The 16,894-nt window shown below is 40.3% G+C and overlaps 1 protein-coding gene across 2 annotated transcripts in view; it reads right to left on the bottom strand.

The window, feature by feature from the left end:
• Nucleotides 1–5,986: 5,986 nt before the first annotated feature.
• Nucleotides 5,987–16,894, bottom strand: part of MINDY2 (MINDY lysine 48 deubiquitinase 2) — a 65,527-nt gene continuing 54,619 nt past the window's right edge. The window contains exons 7-9 of one of the 2 annotated variants that reach the window (XM_079769370.1): nt 16,334–16,507; nt 14,190–14,414; nt 5,987–12,434 (exon numbers count right to left, since the gene is read on the bottom strand). In XM_079769370.1, the coding sequence (XP_079625496.1) occupies nt 12,306–12,434; nt 14,190–14,414; nt 16,334–16,507 (528 nt within the window). In that variant the 3' untranslated portion in view covers nt 5,987–12,305. Of the gene's footprint in view, nt 12,435–12,468; nt 12,935–14,189; nt 14,415–16,333; nt 16,508–16,894 lie in introns of those variants that run through there. The other variant, XM_079769369.1, reaches the window with a different exon arrangement.

The following is a 16,894-nucleotide window of genomic DNA, read 5'->3' as shown; positions in this document are numbered from 1 at the left end:
TCTCTCTCATCATCGACGTTTCTGTCTCTCCCTCACCCTCTCCCTGAAATCAATAAAAATACATGTAGAAGGAAAAAAAAGTACCTTGAATTACTTTTTTTTTCTGAGACTAGATTCTTCCTAATACCAAAACCAAGAATTATGTCATCTGTGATACCCCAAAGTTGTTAGCACTGTGCTTTGCATATTGTAGGTATTATTTGAAAATACACTTCCACTTCCAACATATTATTTGTGGTATATTAATGGGCCATTAATTCATTTGTAAACACCAGCTTTTGTCTTTTACAATAGGACTGAAAAGCCATTTTTTCCCCTAAAGGTGGCAGCTTTGCTTCTCCTCTTCCCCTCCTTAAATTCTCCACAGGAAAGAAAGAACTGATTTATCAAGTGTCAAGTTGAATCTGCAGGGGAAGGAGGCCAAATACAGGAAGGTTTCTGAAACCAGATGGTTGCTTCCCCAGCAGGCAGAAGTTACCAGTTGGAGGTTTGGGAGCTGAAAGTTTTTCTGAGAATTCAGATATATTGGACCAACTTTACCCAGCTCAGGGCCCTTACGGACCCTGTGGATTGGCCTGGGGACCTGAGTAGCAGCTGACTCAGACGCCAGCCGCTGGTGGGCTCACGCCCATCTGGGGGCTACTCCCCTGAGTCTCCATAATCAAAGTTTTTTTTCTCATTTAAATTTCTTGGCTTGGTTAAAAAACAAACAACAAAAAAGCCCAGCCAGCATGGCTCAGTGGTTGAGTGTTAACCTATGAACCAGACAGTCATGGTTCGATTCCGTGGTCAGGGCACATACCTATGTACCATCATTGATGTTTCTATCTATCTATCTCTCTCCCTTCCTCTCTGAAATCCATAAAAATATATTTTTTTAAAAATAAAGCACATAAAAAATAATTTTAAAAAGTTGTCCCTAGTCTGTTATTAACAATGTTACAATTTATTGACTTTATTATGTATATGACACTATACATTACAATAATTTTAAGAGGTAAAAATTATTCTATTTTAGAGATGAGAAAACAGGCTGTGCAGAATTAACTTGATCTAAGACTACAGAGTACAAAAAAGACTAGTAGGCCCAGTTTTGAAGATTTCTGCAGGGTTTAAATAAAAAGTGACCAAAAAAAAGTCACAGAGACCTGGCCTAGATTTATGTGCTTTTCCAGGTATTTGTAAGAAAAAATGATTATAAATCATATTGCTTTCCTTTACATTTCAGCTCCAACAAATTAATAGGTGCCTACTGTGTAGGGTAATATAAAGTGAGGAACGAGATCCAGAAGAGGGCTATGAAATGGGAGAGGAGCAATGCTGCTTACTGTAGTTTTGCTGAGGCTGCTACTTCCCAAGTGTCCTTGCCGTGACTCTAAGAAGATGCAGGATGATACCCAGGGAAAATCAGGGAGGAGGGGGTGGATAAAGGATTAAGGATTTTAGTTCCCTCTATGCACATAACTTTTATGCTAAAGGAGAAAATGGATTCAATAATCCAACTCACTTATTTAAAGCACAGGCAAGCAATCCTAATATATAAAAAGCCAGGGGCCGTCACGACTGAAACAACTGGACAGGCAATCGAACAACAGGCTGCGTGGGGTGACCAGGCTGGCAGGGGGGTTAGTGAGGGACGACCAAACAACTGAACAGCAGGCTGTGTGGGGCGACCAGGCTGGTGTGGGGGGGAGCACTTGGGGGCAACCAGGCTGGCGGGAGGGGGTGCAACCAGGCTGGCGGGGGGGGGGCAGTTGGGGGGAACTAGGTGAGTGGGGGGGAGGCAGTTGGGGGCGACCAGGCCAGCGGACGGGGCAATAAGGGGTGACCAGGCTGGCGGGGGGGGGGCAGTTGGGGGAGATCAGGCCAGCAGGCAGAGGCGGTTAGGGGTGATCTGGCTGGCAGCGGGGGGCAGTTAGGGGCTATCAGGCAGGCAGGTGAGCAGTTAGAAGCCAGAGGTACTAGATTGTGAGAGGGATGTCCCAGATTGGAGAGGGTGCAGGCTGGGCTGAGGGGACCCCCCCACATGCGCGAATTTTGTGCACCAGACCTCTAGTGTATATATATATAAAAGCCTAAGTGACCATTCGGACTGGTCGAACAAATGGTCAACCAGTCACTATGATGTGCACTGACCACCAGGGGGCAGATGCTCAATGCAGGAGCTTCCCCCTTGTGGTCAGTGTGCCTCCCTTGGTTCCTCCCCCCCGACCTGCTGACACCAGTGGCCCCAGTGGGACTGGGCAAGACAGCCCCAATCAGCCCCAATTGCTGGCCAGGATGAGGGACCCCACCTGTGTACGAATTCATGCACCAGGCCTCTAGTCCTATATAATAAAAGCCTAATATACAAATTGTCCCCTTGACCGGAGTTCCACTGGGAGTTCGACTGCTCAACCAGTCACTACGATGCGTACTGACCACCAGGGGGCAAATGCTCCAACCAGTATGTTAGCTTGCTGCAGGTGCTGGTGGGCTGATCTGGAAAGTGAGGTGTGAGATGAGAGCCATCAGGAGGCTCCCAGGGTTTGGCCCGAGCCCTGGGCGGAGGCGGGCAGGGGTGGGAGCCAGGAGGGACTGGGTGGCGTGCGAGGCTGCTATGCATGATCCGAGAGCCGTGGACTGCACAGCCCTCTGCAGCCTGTGGCATTCTCAGTGCGCAGTTTATAATCTTCAGAGCTGCTTCTTTTTATTTGTTAAGTTTCACTAACTACTCCTGGGGAGTAGGTAGCACCATTGTGAGGACAGGCAAGGCACACCTGCCTAAGGCCAAGGGGCGGCCTAGGGCTCCCAGGGACGCAGCAGAGAGGGGGGCGGGGCTGAATCGGAGAAACAGAGTCCAAAACTTGAAAGGAAGTGGGAGGCAGTGAGGGGCAGAGGGTGACAGCTGTGCAGGGACCTAGAAAAGCTGCTGGGTGGGGGGCAGCCGAGGAGCCCGGTGCCTCTCCCACAGGACAGGCTCCACATCCCTCCTTCTTCCTCCCTGTGACCCATCACCCCAGCTCTCCTCCCAGGCCCTACCTGGGCTCGCCATGCACAGCCCCGCCCACATTGCCTTGCCTGCCCCACACAGCCCCACCCCTCATAGCCCCGCCCCGCACAGCCTTTGGGGAGCTCCGCCCCCAGAGGAGAAAGGGAGAGGCTATAGATAGGAGGTCGAAGGAGGAGGGGATAGAGCAGGGCCCACCAAGTTAGATGGAGGGGAGGGAGGGAAACCCCACAGGACTGGGGACAGAGATGGGCGGGGAAGGAGGGCCGTGCGGAAGCATTGCCCTTGGTTGAAGTAGAAATCCTGACCCCATTTTACAGACCCCAGCAGAGTGTGTGTGTGTCGGGGTGGTGGGGGGAGGCGAAGACAAAAGAGGGTGTGAGGGGACTGGATGGATGGAGAGCAGCGACATTTGATTCATGGCCTATTTATTATATTTTTTTGTTAACATATTTTTATTGATTTCAGAGAGGAAAGCAGAGGGAGGGAGAGATAGAAACATCAATGATGAGGGAGAATCTATCTGCTGCCTCCCGCATGTCCCCTACTGGGGATTGAGCCTGTAACCCAGGAATGTGCCCTTGACCAGAATCGAACCCAGGACCCTTCAGTTCACAGGCCGTGTCTCTATCCACTGAGCCAAACCAGCTAGGGCGACCCATGGCCTATTCAAAACTGCTGCAGCAGGCTGAGCAGGGGTCTTACCACAATGGTGTTACCTGATAATGAGGGTGTCTCTCCTTATGTTGGGATAATCGGAACTGCAGCGAAGTAAAGACACACCCATGGAGCCTGCAAAGGGTTTCCATGCACACGATGCAATTTACTTCGTGTGGCAGCTGATGAGGGTGAGCAAAGCCTTAGAAGGACATGAGGTCTCCAAGACCAGGGGCTGGAGGGAAAGTGTGTGCTGAGCATTCCGCGCCGTGAGTTACAATCTATCTACATATATAAAAGCCTAAGCGACCAAATGACCGGAATGACCGGTCAACCAGTTGCTATGACGCACACTGACCACCAGGGGACAGATGCTCTGACCAGTAGGTTAGCTTGCTGCTGGGCCTGGCTGATCGGGACTGAGCAAGATGGGCCGGACACGCTCTGGAGCCCTCCCATGGCCCCTGCCTGGCTGGCCAACCTCCTGCGTCCCTCCCCAGCCCCGATTGTGCACCGGTGGGATCCCTCGGCCTGGCCTGCACCCTCTCGCAATCCGGGACCCCTCGGGGGATGTCAGAGAGCCGGTTTTGGCCCGATCCCGCAGGGCAGGCCGAGGGACCCCACTGGTGCACGAATTCGTGCACTGGGCCGCTAGTATATATATAAAAGCATAATATGCTAAGTGTCCAACCCAGCGGTTGACTGACCGGTTGCTATGACATGCACTGACCACCAGGGAGCAGATGCTCTGACTGATAGGTTAGCTTGCTGCTGGGGTCTGGCTGATGGGGACTGGGTGAGATAGGGCTGGACACACCCTGAAGCCCTCCCCCAGTCCCTCCCCAGCCACCGGCCCCGATTGGCCCCGATCGGGACTGGGCGAGATGGCCCTGATCGGCCCTGATCACCGGGAGGGACCTCACAGGCCTCTAGTAACTATCCTATATAATAAAGAGGTAATATGCAAATTGGCCATCACTCCAACACACAAGATGGCCGCCCCCATGTGGTCAAAGATGGCCACCAAAAGATGGCCGGCAGGGGAGGGCAGTTGTGGGCGATCAGGCCTTCAGGGGAGGGCAGTTAGGGGTGACCAGGCTGGCAGAGGAGGGCAGTTGGGGGCTACCAGGCCTGAGGGGAGGACAGTTGGGGGCAACCAGGCCTACAGGGGAGGGCAGTTGGGGGCAACCAGGCCTGCAGGAGAGGGCAGTTGGGGGTGACCAGACCGGCAGGGGATGGCAGTTAGGGGTGACCAGGCTGACAGGGGAGGGCAGTTAGGGTCAATCGGGCTGGCAGGGGAGCAGTTAGGTGTTGATCAGGCTGGCAGGGGAGTGGTTAGGGGGTGATCAGGCTGGCAGGCAGAAGCAGTTAGGGGCAATCAGGCAGGCAGGCAGGCGAGCAGTTGGGAGCCAGCAGTCCTTGATTGTGAGAGGGATCCCAGATTGGAAAGGGTGCTGGCTGGGTTGAGGGAAACACACCCGCCCTGAGCACGAATTTTGTGCACAAGGCCTATAGTATAATATAGATATTCTTTAAAAATTCCTATAAATAGATATTTGAGTTTATTTAAAGTACCAATGATTATGTAATGTGCCAAGATTAATAAGACATGATCTGTGTCCTTAAAAGGCTCACAGTCTAGCTTAAGTGCAAAATTAGGGGAGTTCAGCAAAACACTATATGGAATGAATAATTCTGCTTAGAGGGCTGGGGAGTCTACAAAAGCTTTCACAGAGAAATATCAGGTATTAGCTGGTTTGGACATTAAGTTGTTGTACAAAAACTTTACATTACGGTTGGCTTGGTATAAAGAGAAATTGATCCATTCTCAGCTCTTTCTAACTTAAGTCCTCCAAGAGAAGTATCAGATATAACAAACAAATCTACCACTGGGGTCAGGTAATTAACTATATGGTCTACAGTTAATTGTTTCATTATTCACTGCCTGGGATGGGGGGAACTGTCTTTATCAAGAATTGGTCCAAGTATTCTAACATAAATTTGAATCAATATGTCAATTCCCCACTTCCCCAGTCATCTTAAATTTATAAGTAGCTTAATGAGCCCTGGCTGAGTGACTCAGTTGGTTGGAGCACTATCCTGTACACCAAAAGGTTGTGAGTTTGATTCCCCGTCAGGGTATATAACTAGGTTGTAGGTTTGATCCTCAGTTGGAGTGCTTATGGAGGCAACTGATCCATGTTTCTCTCACTTCAATGTTTCTGTCTCTCTCTCTCCCTTCCTCTCTCTCAAAGTCAATTTAAAAAACATAGCATTGAGTGAGGATTAAAAAAACACACAACTTAATGAGATGAATATACATAGCAGAAAGACTGGTCTAAATATCAAAGTTTATTGAAATAAAATATAATCTATAATAAAAAATGCTAATGGTGTTATCACTGGTTACAATTTTAAGCATATTAACAAGAAATCCAACATTTTAATCCAAGAATGACACCATCTTTGTGGTACAGCAACGAACATGAAATTACATGTTGAATAATACTGAATAATCCTATGAGAAATATTTTATACTTTCCCATCGATGTTCAATATGCCTTTTCTAGAAATTTCCTCCAAGTGAAACTTTTAAAACTTAAGACACAATTTTTAGAATTAAATAGTTTTAGCATAATTAGAATGTATTTCAATGCTCTTTCCTATCAGCTCTAGGGTGGCTATTATTCTTAAATGGGTTTAAAGCTGGTCATAAAGCAAAACAGATGAATTATTTTAGAAGTAATAAGGGCATTAAGACAGTAAAAGAAAGGAGGAAAAAATAGGCATCATACATAGTCTATTTAAACTCTTTAAGAACTGTTTCAATTGGCCACTCTTGATCTCTGTCATAGCAACTTCTTGACCTGAATAGTCCCACAGTAAAGTAGAAGGGAAAAGACTGGTTTCTTCTTCTTGCTATATTTCAAGATCACTTTCTCTGCAATCTTTATACCATTTCACTTGCTATTCCCCCAAATCTGTGCCACAATTCAATTATTCTGCACAAGTCACGGAGAAAGACTTGCATGCACTAACTTTAGGAAATTAACTTTCAGGATTCCTCTGAAGCTTCCCAAGTGAAGGTTATCCCTTTTGCTGACTGTTGTGTAGCTATCATATATCCAACTTCTATCACATTGTCTTACCTCTGATGTGCAGATCTGAAAACAAGAGTTGTCATTTTGTTGAGGAAGATAGAGCCTTTTAACAAAAAAACATTGGAAGCTTTTCAAATCCTCATCTTTAAAAATCTGTAAAACTTAGATAGCCTACGTACCCTGGAAAAATGATTATTTCGTAGAATGAAGGTATAAAAAGGAACAATAAAAACTGACAAAATTGGGAGACACACGGGACATCTCTTCAAAGATTGTCAATTTTAGTCTTAAAATACATCGCATTAGTCAGAAATGCTCGGTTGGGCATTTGCTATAATGTTCATTTTGATAGGTTTCTGATTTGGGAATTTAAGTGGATAATTTAGTTTCCTGACTTCCTATTTAAAACTGTACCTACTAAAGCCAGGATCGCCTTCATAATTTTGCTTTGTGCATTTTCTAATCCAAGAGGCATTCCTTCCTCTCAAAGCAGGCTATTACAGGGAGGATGAATATAAAGTTTTCAAAGGTATTGGTGACAAATTACTATATGATTTGAAGAAATTCTTAGAATTAATATCTGACGAAATACTTTTTTTTAAAAAAATAATACAATTCTTTGTTCTTTAATCTACTGTGGTTTAAAGCTTAGGTTTTGTGTTTTTTGCCATGGTATTTCAACACCTTATTTGGAATAGTACCACGTCCTAAAAAAACAACACATGTTATAGGCAGATAAGTCAAATTTCCTCCTTTCTTAGAACAATAGTATGAAACTGAACTTGTGGCAGTAGTTGAAGACTTTTACCCTGTTTTTGAGTTTAATACTTTTGAGATAGAAGTGAAATTAGAAACTAGAACCCTCTATATAAAAATATATGCATATCAATTTATTAAACTCTAATTTCTTAACAGCAGAAACATAAGGATTAAAACAAAATAAAACCCATGAGGATTAAGTAAGATATATGCATGATTTAAAATCTAGATCGGTCTTTAAAGTTAAGTTTACCAGGGTCCTGCAATTTGTCAGACTCCATTATCTCTATTTAGCAATCTGTTTTGTCCAGGAAGCCGTCTATTTTAAATTTTACTTTGTTTTATAGTGTCTCCCGAGAAGAATAACCTCAATTCTTCATGTTTTCTCAATAGCTTCAGCAGTGCTGGACATCAGTAAAAAAAAAAAATGACACCAATTACAGAGAACCTAAGAACTCTGATTCTGATGAATTCCTTTACCATTTTCAGTCACTTTCTAAATAGAATTTAACCGCACATTATCAAATAACATTTTATACTAAAAAAACAAGTAATTTAAATAGCCCCCCAAATGACAATATTTGAGAGATCTAAATGAATTCCATCCATGCAATAAAGTTTACATATATGGTATTGGTAACCTACTACCACTGTACTTTGTTCCATGGAGGAAAAAGCAGAGAATCTAAATATTTAAACATATGAAAGATATTGGGAAAAATAAAAATTTAATGCTTTTTATTCTCCCCAAATACTCTTGATTGGGACTCTATAGCCCACTGAACACAAAAGCAACTGTAAAATACATTTTGAGAAGAGATGATGCCATATGTAAAGACAAGGTAATTCTACAAATTTTGACAGCATTAAAAAACTGGCTTAAAAAATATTGTCACTGCACATCCAAGAACAAAAGGTGTGTGATATTTGATTATTTAAGTGATACTTTGTGCTTATACTATGCCCTTTATTCAGGAGTGCAAAGCACTAAAAAGTAAGCATTATTTACATGTTTAGAGTAAACTGAGGCACAGGAAGTTTTACCAGGGCAAGATAAAAGCCAGGTTGTTAGACATAAAATGATTCAGAATTCCACATTTCCAGTTCCTTAAAATATAACTTAAATACTATCTTTAATGCCTCCACTTTATTTTATCAAACTTAAGTAGTTTACAATGATAGTTTAAGTTGTATGCTCAAGTATTGTGTGATAGGTAAAGCCCATAGATTTCCATCGTTTTAAAATAACTGGTATATTGTCTAGGAAAGTTTGCTTTAAAAATTTTTTAAAATAAATGAGATTGTTTGAGGAAAGTTCTGGAAATTCTTGCCTCGATTTTTCTGCTTTATCTTCCTACATTAATATAGGGACAATAATTTGTTCCTTAAATATATATTGGACTTCTAATCCTTTCCTCTCAAGATCTTCTGTCTCTTAGTGAACTGAAGTGGTGATTCATTAAAAACAAAATAAGTTTTTGTGCAAGTACAAAATGGTTAATGTTGAGTTCAGTCACTAACCTCTGACACTAACTTGCTTAATTAAACTAAGGTAAAAAAGCACAAGGAAAAATTAAAAACATCTTAAATGCCTCATTTAACTAATAACATGACACCTTGAAACATAGAAGTCACTTTACCTAAGCACAGTGGGCCAGCATATTATAGGAAGCAGTCACTGCCAATTTTAGCTGCCGCAAACTGCTTAGTGTGTCTTAAAATGTTACCTCTTAAATTTGAGGAAAAATACCTAGATTCCTTTGAGAATCTAATAGAAGTCATGGATCCTTGCTTTAGAATACACAGTTAAGTACTGTTAAATGTCAAAAACCTATTGTGCATCATAGCACTGTTGAGTCAATGGAATTAGATATGAAGAAAATTCATATTGTTAATAAAGATTGCTCACTAACCTTAGGAACATGTTTTAAAAGTACGAGAAAGCCCAGTGATTATATCATTCATTCATGTGCCTCTTTAGCTAGCTGTAATGTTGACTGGTTGATGGAAATGTGCCCCTAATTTAGCCTATAAATATTAAAAGCAAAAATGTTTGCGTTCTAACTACTGCAGGCAGCATACATGTAACAATTTTCAAGTATTGCAAAATACTGTGAAGGAAAGACTTTAATATATCACTACCAAATTCCGATATACCCAAACCAGCAATGAAATATCTGAGTATAATTTGTTGCCTTGAGCAAAATATAAGAAAATAAAGACACAATAGCTCTAAATTCTTTATAACCTTCAAGGATGGGAAACCAGTATCTCTGAGAAGTTTGTTTGTTTTAATAGAATTGAACATTTAATTTTCCCCCCACAGTGATCAAAGCAAACATTTTATCATTATTATTCTTGGTATATCAAACATTCCAGGAATGTAAGAAAATCTGACTTGGAAATATTACATAGAAAAAGGCTGAATTAACAAACACATTACATTTTTAAATTAATTCTTATACGTATACATTGAATCTACTTATCTGATAGCACTGCTGCTTTTCAGTGAGTCTTTTTTTTCTTCCAGAGGGAATGGAGAATGGCAGTATTATCTTTTGAACAAATTAAGTACACAGTAGCAAACAACAGAAGAATAACTTCTACACGTAAATTTTTCAAGGGTAATAAATAGTAAATATAATTATGGGCAAATATGCCTCAAATATGCCTTGTGAAATTTCTCAGGATTTATTTTGTGTTTTTCCTTTCTTTCTTATATACTGCACTATCACTACTATCTGGGGAAAAACAAACTCTGAAGTTTTAGTTTCCTCCTTCAACCAGAATGACAAGAGTAAACTTGGCCCTAGCTGGTTTGGCTCAGTGAATGGAGCATTGGCCTGTGGACTGAAGGGTCCCAATTTCGGTCCCGAGTCAAGGGCACATGCCCAGTTTGCAGGCTCGATCTCCAGTGTGGGGCTTGCAGGAGGCAGCCGATCAATGATTCTTTCTCATCATTGATGTTTCTATCCTTCTCCCTTCCTCTCTGAAATCAATAAAAATATATTAAAAAAAAAAAAAAGAGTAAACCTGGACTAAGGTCAACTTGTTTGAGCCAACAGAGAATTCTGCAGTACATTTGGTTACTTTACTAACCTACACATATTCTGGGTTATTATCAAGAGACTCACAAAATATTTTATATTGAAGTTTTATACCCCAAACAGGTTTTCTGATGATTATCATGCTAGCATAGGAAATCTGAAGGAATAACAAATGGTATAACATCAACAGACATGCAATACACAAGACATAAAAGATATAGCTTGACCCTGGATTTTTCCCTTAGAATAATTCCTTCCATAAATAAGACTTTACTTTTTTACATGTAGACTAATCCTCTTGGATCATGGAGAATGTTAAGGACATAGCTTAAGCAATCTAGACCACATTTTTTTTTGTAGTCTATTGTCACCCAGACCACAAAAAACATTCTCCAAGTGGATGCTCAGGTTAGATTGATGCTCTTAAACAAACTTACTGAGGCTTAGAATGTAAATCATGTAACTACTTGCAGCAGCAATAGTCATTTCAAAAATGACTAAAACAAACTTTTAAATACAAAGCATATAAAAGTGACTGTTAAGGATAGTTTTCCAAACTATATCTAGAAATACAGAAATACATGTGTTGCCTCATGATAAAGTTCAATAAATATTCTTTCTGAATCCTACAAACACTACAAGATGTTATAGGTTTATTTGGTTCCCATAAGTTAAAAAAATCTGATTGCTTTTATATAAATTTCTCCAACAGATTTCTACTACTGCTTTTTACTAGACTCAGAGGTTATAATCTAATTTCCCTTCAGAAATGTGCTTTTTTGTTGGTTTTAATAAGTATACTTAATTTTCTAGCAAATAAACATGATTTAAAATTTAAGGTTCAAGGTAATTCTAGAAAAAGGTAGACACTGAACTACTTGCTTTTCTACATCCTCATATTTACAAAGTCCAGCATCCACTGTGGTTTCCTTCTTACTCTCACTTATTACACTGCCAGTAAATAGTAGCTGTGGTCCAAGTTACCTATATTAAAGATTTCAAAATTCCTCAAAATTTCACAACACTACAAAGTCATAATATCTGGTTTTGATAGAATATGAGTATTAGTATTATGTAATTTTTTGCTACTGGAAAAAAAATACAAGTCTTTATTTTTTCTATCTAATTAAATCCGAGCTCCATGATCAGTTCTTATGATAATATCTAAAATGTACATTCCTAAAGAAAGGTAAAGCTGTTCAAGGGCTGAACTAGTCCAATATACAATTAAGGATTTTTTATTCCTGTTATTTTTTTGTCTTTTTTTCCTTTTAAATCCCTATATTAAACCCCTGGTTTCTTGTGGATTAGATCATAATTTAATATTGTAAAAATTAATTTCAGAAACTATTGTGCTAATATTTAGTTTTCAGGAAGGAATCAGACAAAATCAATTACCTCCATTCATTGTTAGAACAGAAGATAAAATAGCTTACTAACTGATATGAGTTATGAATGTCACTATGACACAAAAGTTGCTGTGATTTGCTTATTTGGCTACAAGTGCATTATTTTTCATGAATGACAACACACAGCATTTCCAACTGTAACAGGAAACTCCAGCTCATAAATAGTGTACTGTGTGACTTGAAAAAGTTTGATCATAGTTAAGTAACAACCTTTCCCCTGAAAAACAAGAACAAAATCCATTGGGAAATCAGGCACAGACGGTATTTATCGGTTTTTCTTCCTTTCCTCCTGTGGTTTTGTTTCTCAAGACATATAGATGGTTTCAATAGAATCCAACACTTGTTACAAAATAACACAGCTATTTTTTTCCTTTTCTTTTTCTTTATCTTTTTCTCGAGGTTCCTTTCGTTTACGTTCACTATTTCCAGATTGTCTTCCACTTGTTGGAGAGGCTTGTGCTGGCTGGCTTTGCTTTAGGAAAAACAAACAGGAAGAAATTACCTCAACTTTCTTAACTATGCTTAATCACAGTTATCTAGAAAGAAAAACCACAAGAGTGAAAGAACTCATTGATGAAAAAAGAAGCTACTGGCATATACCCTTGTTATGTTATATGGTATCTGAGTAGTTGCCTCTACCATTCTGGATAGATATAAATTATTCTAAGTAAATAGAAATTTCAAACAATAAATAACGTCAAGTAAGATTATGTTGCCTGAAGTCTCAAATTCAATAAATATTTATGTTGAAGTTTAGAGAATGTTAATGAAAGTGACACCATTTGGGCCCTAACCGGTTTGGCTCAGTGGATAGAGCGTCAGCCTGCAGACTGAAGGGTCCCAGGTTCGATTCTGGTCAAGGGCATGTACCTTGGTTGTGGGCACATCCCCAGTAGGAGGTGTGCAGGAGGCAGATGATCGATGTTTCTCTCTCATTGATGTTTCTGACTCTCTATCCCTCTCCCTTCCTCTCTGTAAAAAATCAATAAAATATATTAAAAAAAAGAAAAAAAGAAAGTGACACCATTTGGTAAACTACAATAGTTCTCTAAGACCCCATTAACTACCATAATAAACAGATTTTAAAAGGAAAAAAAATATTGAAAACTGAGAGTGTGAAATAAGTATATTCAGTGAAATAAGAGAAAAAGAAAAAAAAATTAAAATCTTCACCCAAGGATATTTTCCCACTGATTTTCTAGGGGAAGAGAGAGGGAAAGACAGAGAGAAACATTGATGTGAGAGGAACACATCGATTGGTTGCCTCCTGCAGGGCCTGGGCTAGGGAGGAGCCTGCAACCAAGGTACATGCCCTTGACCAGAATCACACCTGGAACCCTTTGTTCTGCAGGCCAACACTCTATCCACTGAGCCAAACTGGCTAGGGCGAAAAAATTTTTAATGAAAAGCTAATCATAAATGGTAGGTTTTAACTTTTTAGCTTGGGGTAGTCAATATTTGAGCTAGAAATAGATATGTTATACTTATTTTAATGGAGACCTCTATATTTAAATCTTCATCAGCACTTAAAGGACATCTCTCTTTCTTATAGTTCTGGCATTGTACAGTTAAACATAAAAAGGGGGATTTCCCCCCCATTTAATGCAATGAGATTGAGCATATAGAAACTGAGATTTAACACAGTCACATTTACAGTGCATAAAACATTCAACTGGGAAGAGTAAAAAGTGGGAAAGTGCTAATCTTGGTTGGATACGTAGTACATTCCAGACACTGGGTTTAGTTGTTCTTAACCACAAACCTAAGAGTTAAGTACTATCTTCTATTTTACAGAGAGGGAAAATGAGGCGAAGAGGCAGATGGCTTGGTCCAAGGTGTTGTAGGAAATGCAAATCCACATCTGACTCTGGAGTCTACATTCTTCCAGTAGTACCTCACACTGCCCTCCGACTGACAGAAAAGACTATTTAAATTGGCCTATATTCTATGCAGCTATTAGTAACTTTGAAAAATAAATTTGAAAACTCTTGTCATCAGAACCTTACGAAAAATAATTTCAGAAAAATGAGAAAAGTATTAAGATAACCACAAAAACATGATAATGTTATAAAACCTAAGAGGTGCTAAAATGCTTACATAATTAAAGAGTCAATATATAATTTATATTGTTTATCTCAGCACAAATTATTAAAATGTTTATCTCAGCACAAATTTTTTTATTGTTAAAGTGATCATTATGTTTAAGAATAAGAACACTGGTTTTTACCTGAGCCTGGGTAGAAGCAGAAGTAGTAGAGGCAGCAGCAGCAGCAGCTGCTGCTGCTGCTGCTGCTGCTTGTTCCTGCTCCTGGTAATATTGAGAAGCCCGTCTGTCCTCTTCTTCTTGGAGTTTCTTTGCAAGTTCCAAATCACTGATTCCTTCAGGTGCTTGTTCCCAATTGATCTCTTGGCTCTGCTGTTCTTGTTGTAGAGATAATGCCATAAGATAGTCCTAAGAAATGAAATTATAACGATCTTTAGCTATGAGACATTACCCAAGAACTAATGAGTGTAAATATAGAGGTTATATCTACAAAACGAAGAATGGCTTTTTAAAAAACATACCAGAGGTTAAATATAAAAACAAAAGTTATCTAAGTGCTTCTGCTTGGGCCCTAGCTGGTTTGGCTCATTGGATACGGCGTCAGCCTGCGGACTGAAGGGGCCCAGGTTCGATTCGTCACCGCCCAGGCCCAGGATGCGGGCTCAATCCCCAGTAGGGGACGTGCAGGAGGCAGCCAATCAATGATTCTCTCTCATCATTGATGTTTCTATCTCTCTCTCCCGTCTCCCTTCCTCTCTGAAATCAATTAAAAAAAAAAAAGTGCTACCATCCAGAACTGAAATGTCATTGCTGACATGTACACATAAGGAACTGTCTGACATTGAAATTGGGTCTCAAAAGAACTGTTGGCCCAGAAAGAAACTCACTACAGACTGATTCATTTGCCTGTCAGCATAACCATTATTGCCTGTCTCATTTTCGGTTCTTATAAGTGTATTTCTAATAGCACATGATCTCACTCACCTAGGGGAAATAATGAACAACATAGACTGATGAACAAGAACAGATCCAGAAACAAGGAGGCATGGATCAGACTGTCAGGCCTAAGAGGGAGGGTAGGGGAGGGTGGTGGTAAAGGGGAGAGATCAACCCAAGGACTTGTGTGCATGCATATGAGCCTAACCAGTGGTTAAGGTCAACAGGGGGGTGGGGGCATGCGTGGGGAGGGGTGTGGGATGGGAATGGGGGGATAAGGACAAATATGTGACACCTTAATCAATAAAGAAATTAATTTTAAAAAGTGCTTCTGCTTGGGAATATTAACTTATTTCAGTGATGCTACTATTATTCTAAATGTTTTTTAGAAATTCTTTCTAGAAGTATAGAAGGCATTAGAGAAAGCTTAAAAATGTTGCCCCTGTGTGGCCAGTGTGGCTCAGTGGTTGAGCATCACCTATGAACCAGGAAGTCATGGTTCAATTATCAGTCAGGGCACATCCCCAGGAGGGGTTATGCAGGAGTCAGCTGTTCAATGTTCCTCTCTCATCAATGTTTTTATCCCTTTCTCTTCCCCTCTCTCTCAAATCAATTTTTTAAAAATCTTATCTGTCTCAGTTCTAAATGGGAATTCTACTCACTAATCTACTCCTCCTTAACTTGGACTCTAAGGCTTAGAATACTCACCTACACTTTATCCAGTGCATACTATCTTCAAGACTCCCTCTTTCCTATGTTTTCTAATTAGCCAAAATATATCCCAAAGATGTACTTGTCTCTTCATCTCTATCATCTCTTGCTTGGACTACTAGTCTCTACTTATACCTGTGTCTTTCCTCTGTATTCTCCACCTCGCAACCTTTTAAAAAGATGAAGTAGTTCATGTCACTTCCATGATATACCTGGCATATCTTCCCTACCACAATTTAAATAAAATTCAAACTCTTTACCATAACCATCACAGTTCTATATGATCTGGCCTTCTGAACCAAACTGTACAATTAATATGCATATGACAACCTATCTATTTTGTAAGTGTCAGAAAAATTACATAAGTATATTAATGAATAAATCTTTAGTTCAAAAATTTTGGATAACTTGCCGAAACCGGTTTGGCTCAGTGGATAGAGCGTTGGCCTGCGGACTAAAAGGTCCCAGGTTCGATTCTGGTCAAGGGCACATCCCCAGTGGGGGGTGTGCAGGAGGCAACTGATCGATGTTTCTCTCTCATCGATGTTTCTAACTATCTCTCTCCCTTCCTCTCTGTAAAAAATCAATAAAATATATATTTTTAAAAAGTTTTAGATAACTAAATTCGTATTTGAAAGGAATAAACATTTTAAATAATATGAAGAAATAAACAAATTTACCTGATCTATCTGATCTTGTTGTCCTCTGTATACAGTTTCAGGATCTGAAGGAGGCCGCAGATGAAAATCTGAGTCACAGAAATTTCCATCACCATCAACATTGTGAAGGCTTTCCCAAACAACTTTTTCTTCAGTAAGAAACCCCTGGTCTGTTACCAGCAAATACAGTAGACCCTTAATAAGAAATAACAAAAGAAAAAAGACTGATAAATTGATCAAAACTAGTTAATATTTATTTATAATATGTTTCTATTGATTTTAGAGAGATTGGAAGAGAGGGAAACATCAATATGGGAGAGAAACATCAATGGGCTGCCTCCTGCACACCCCCTGGGGATTGTGCCCACAAGCCGGGCGTGTGCCCTGACCCGGAATCAAACCGGTGATCTTTTGGTGCATGGGAGGATTCTCAACCAAGTGAGCCACACCAGCCAGGGCAAAACTAGTTAATATTTAAGAGAAATTTTATAATCTGTATGTGTAAAGCATATTAACTATTCCTACTAGTTAGATCTGCATAACATAATAAATAGTAGACCAAATAGATATCTTATTTGCTCA

Source organism: Cnephaeus nilssonii (genome assembly GCF_951640355.1).
Source record: "Cnephaeus nilssonii genome assembly, chromosome: 4".
NCBI classification, from domain to species: domain Eukaryota; kingdom Metazoa; phylum Chordata; class Mammalia; order Chiroptera; family Vespertilionidae; genus Cnephaeus; species Cnephaeus nilssonii.
Note: the sequence above shows the minus strand (reverse complement) of the source record. Positions and strands in the feature narration are given on the sequence as shown.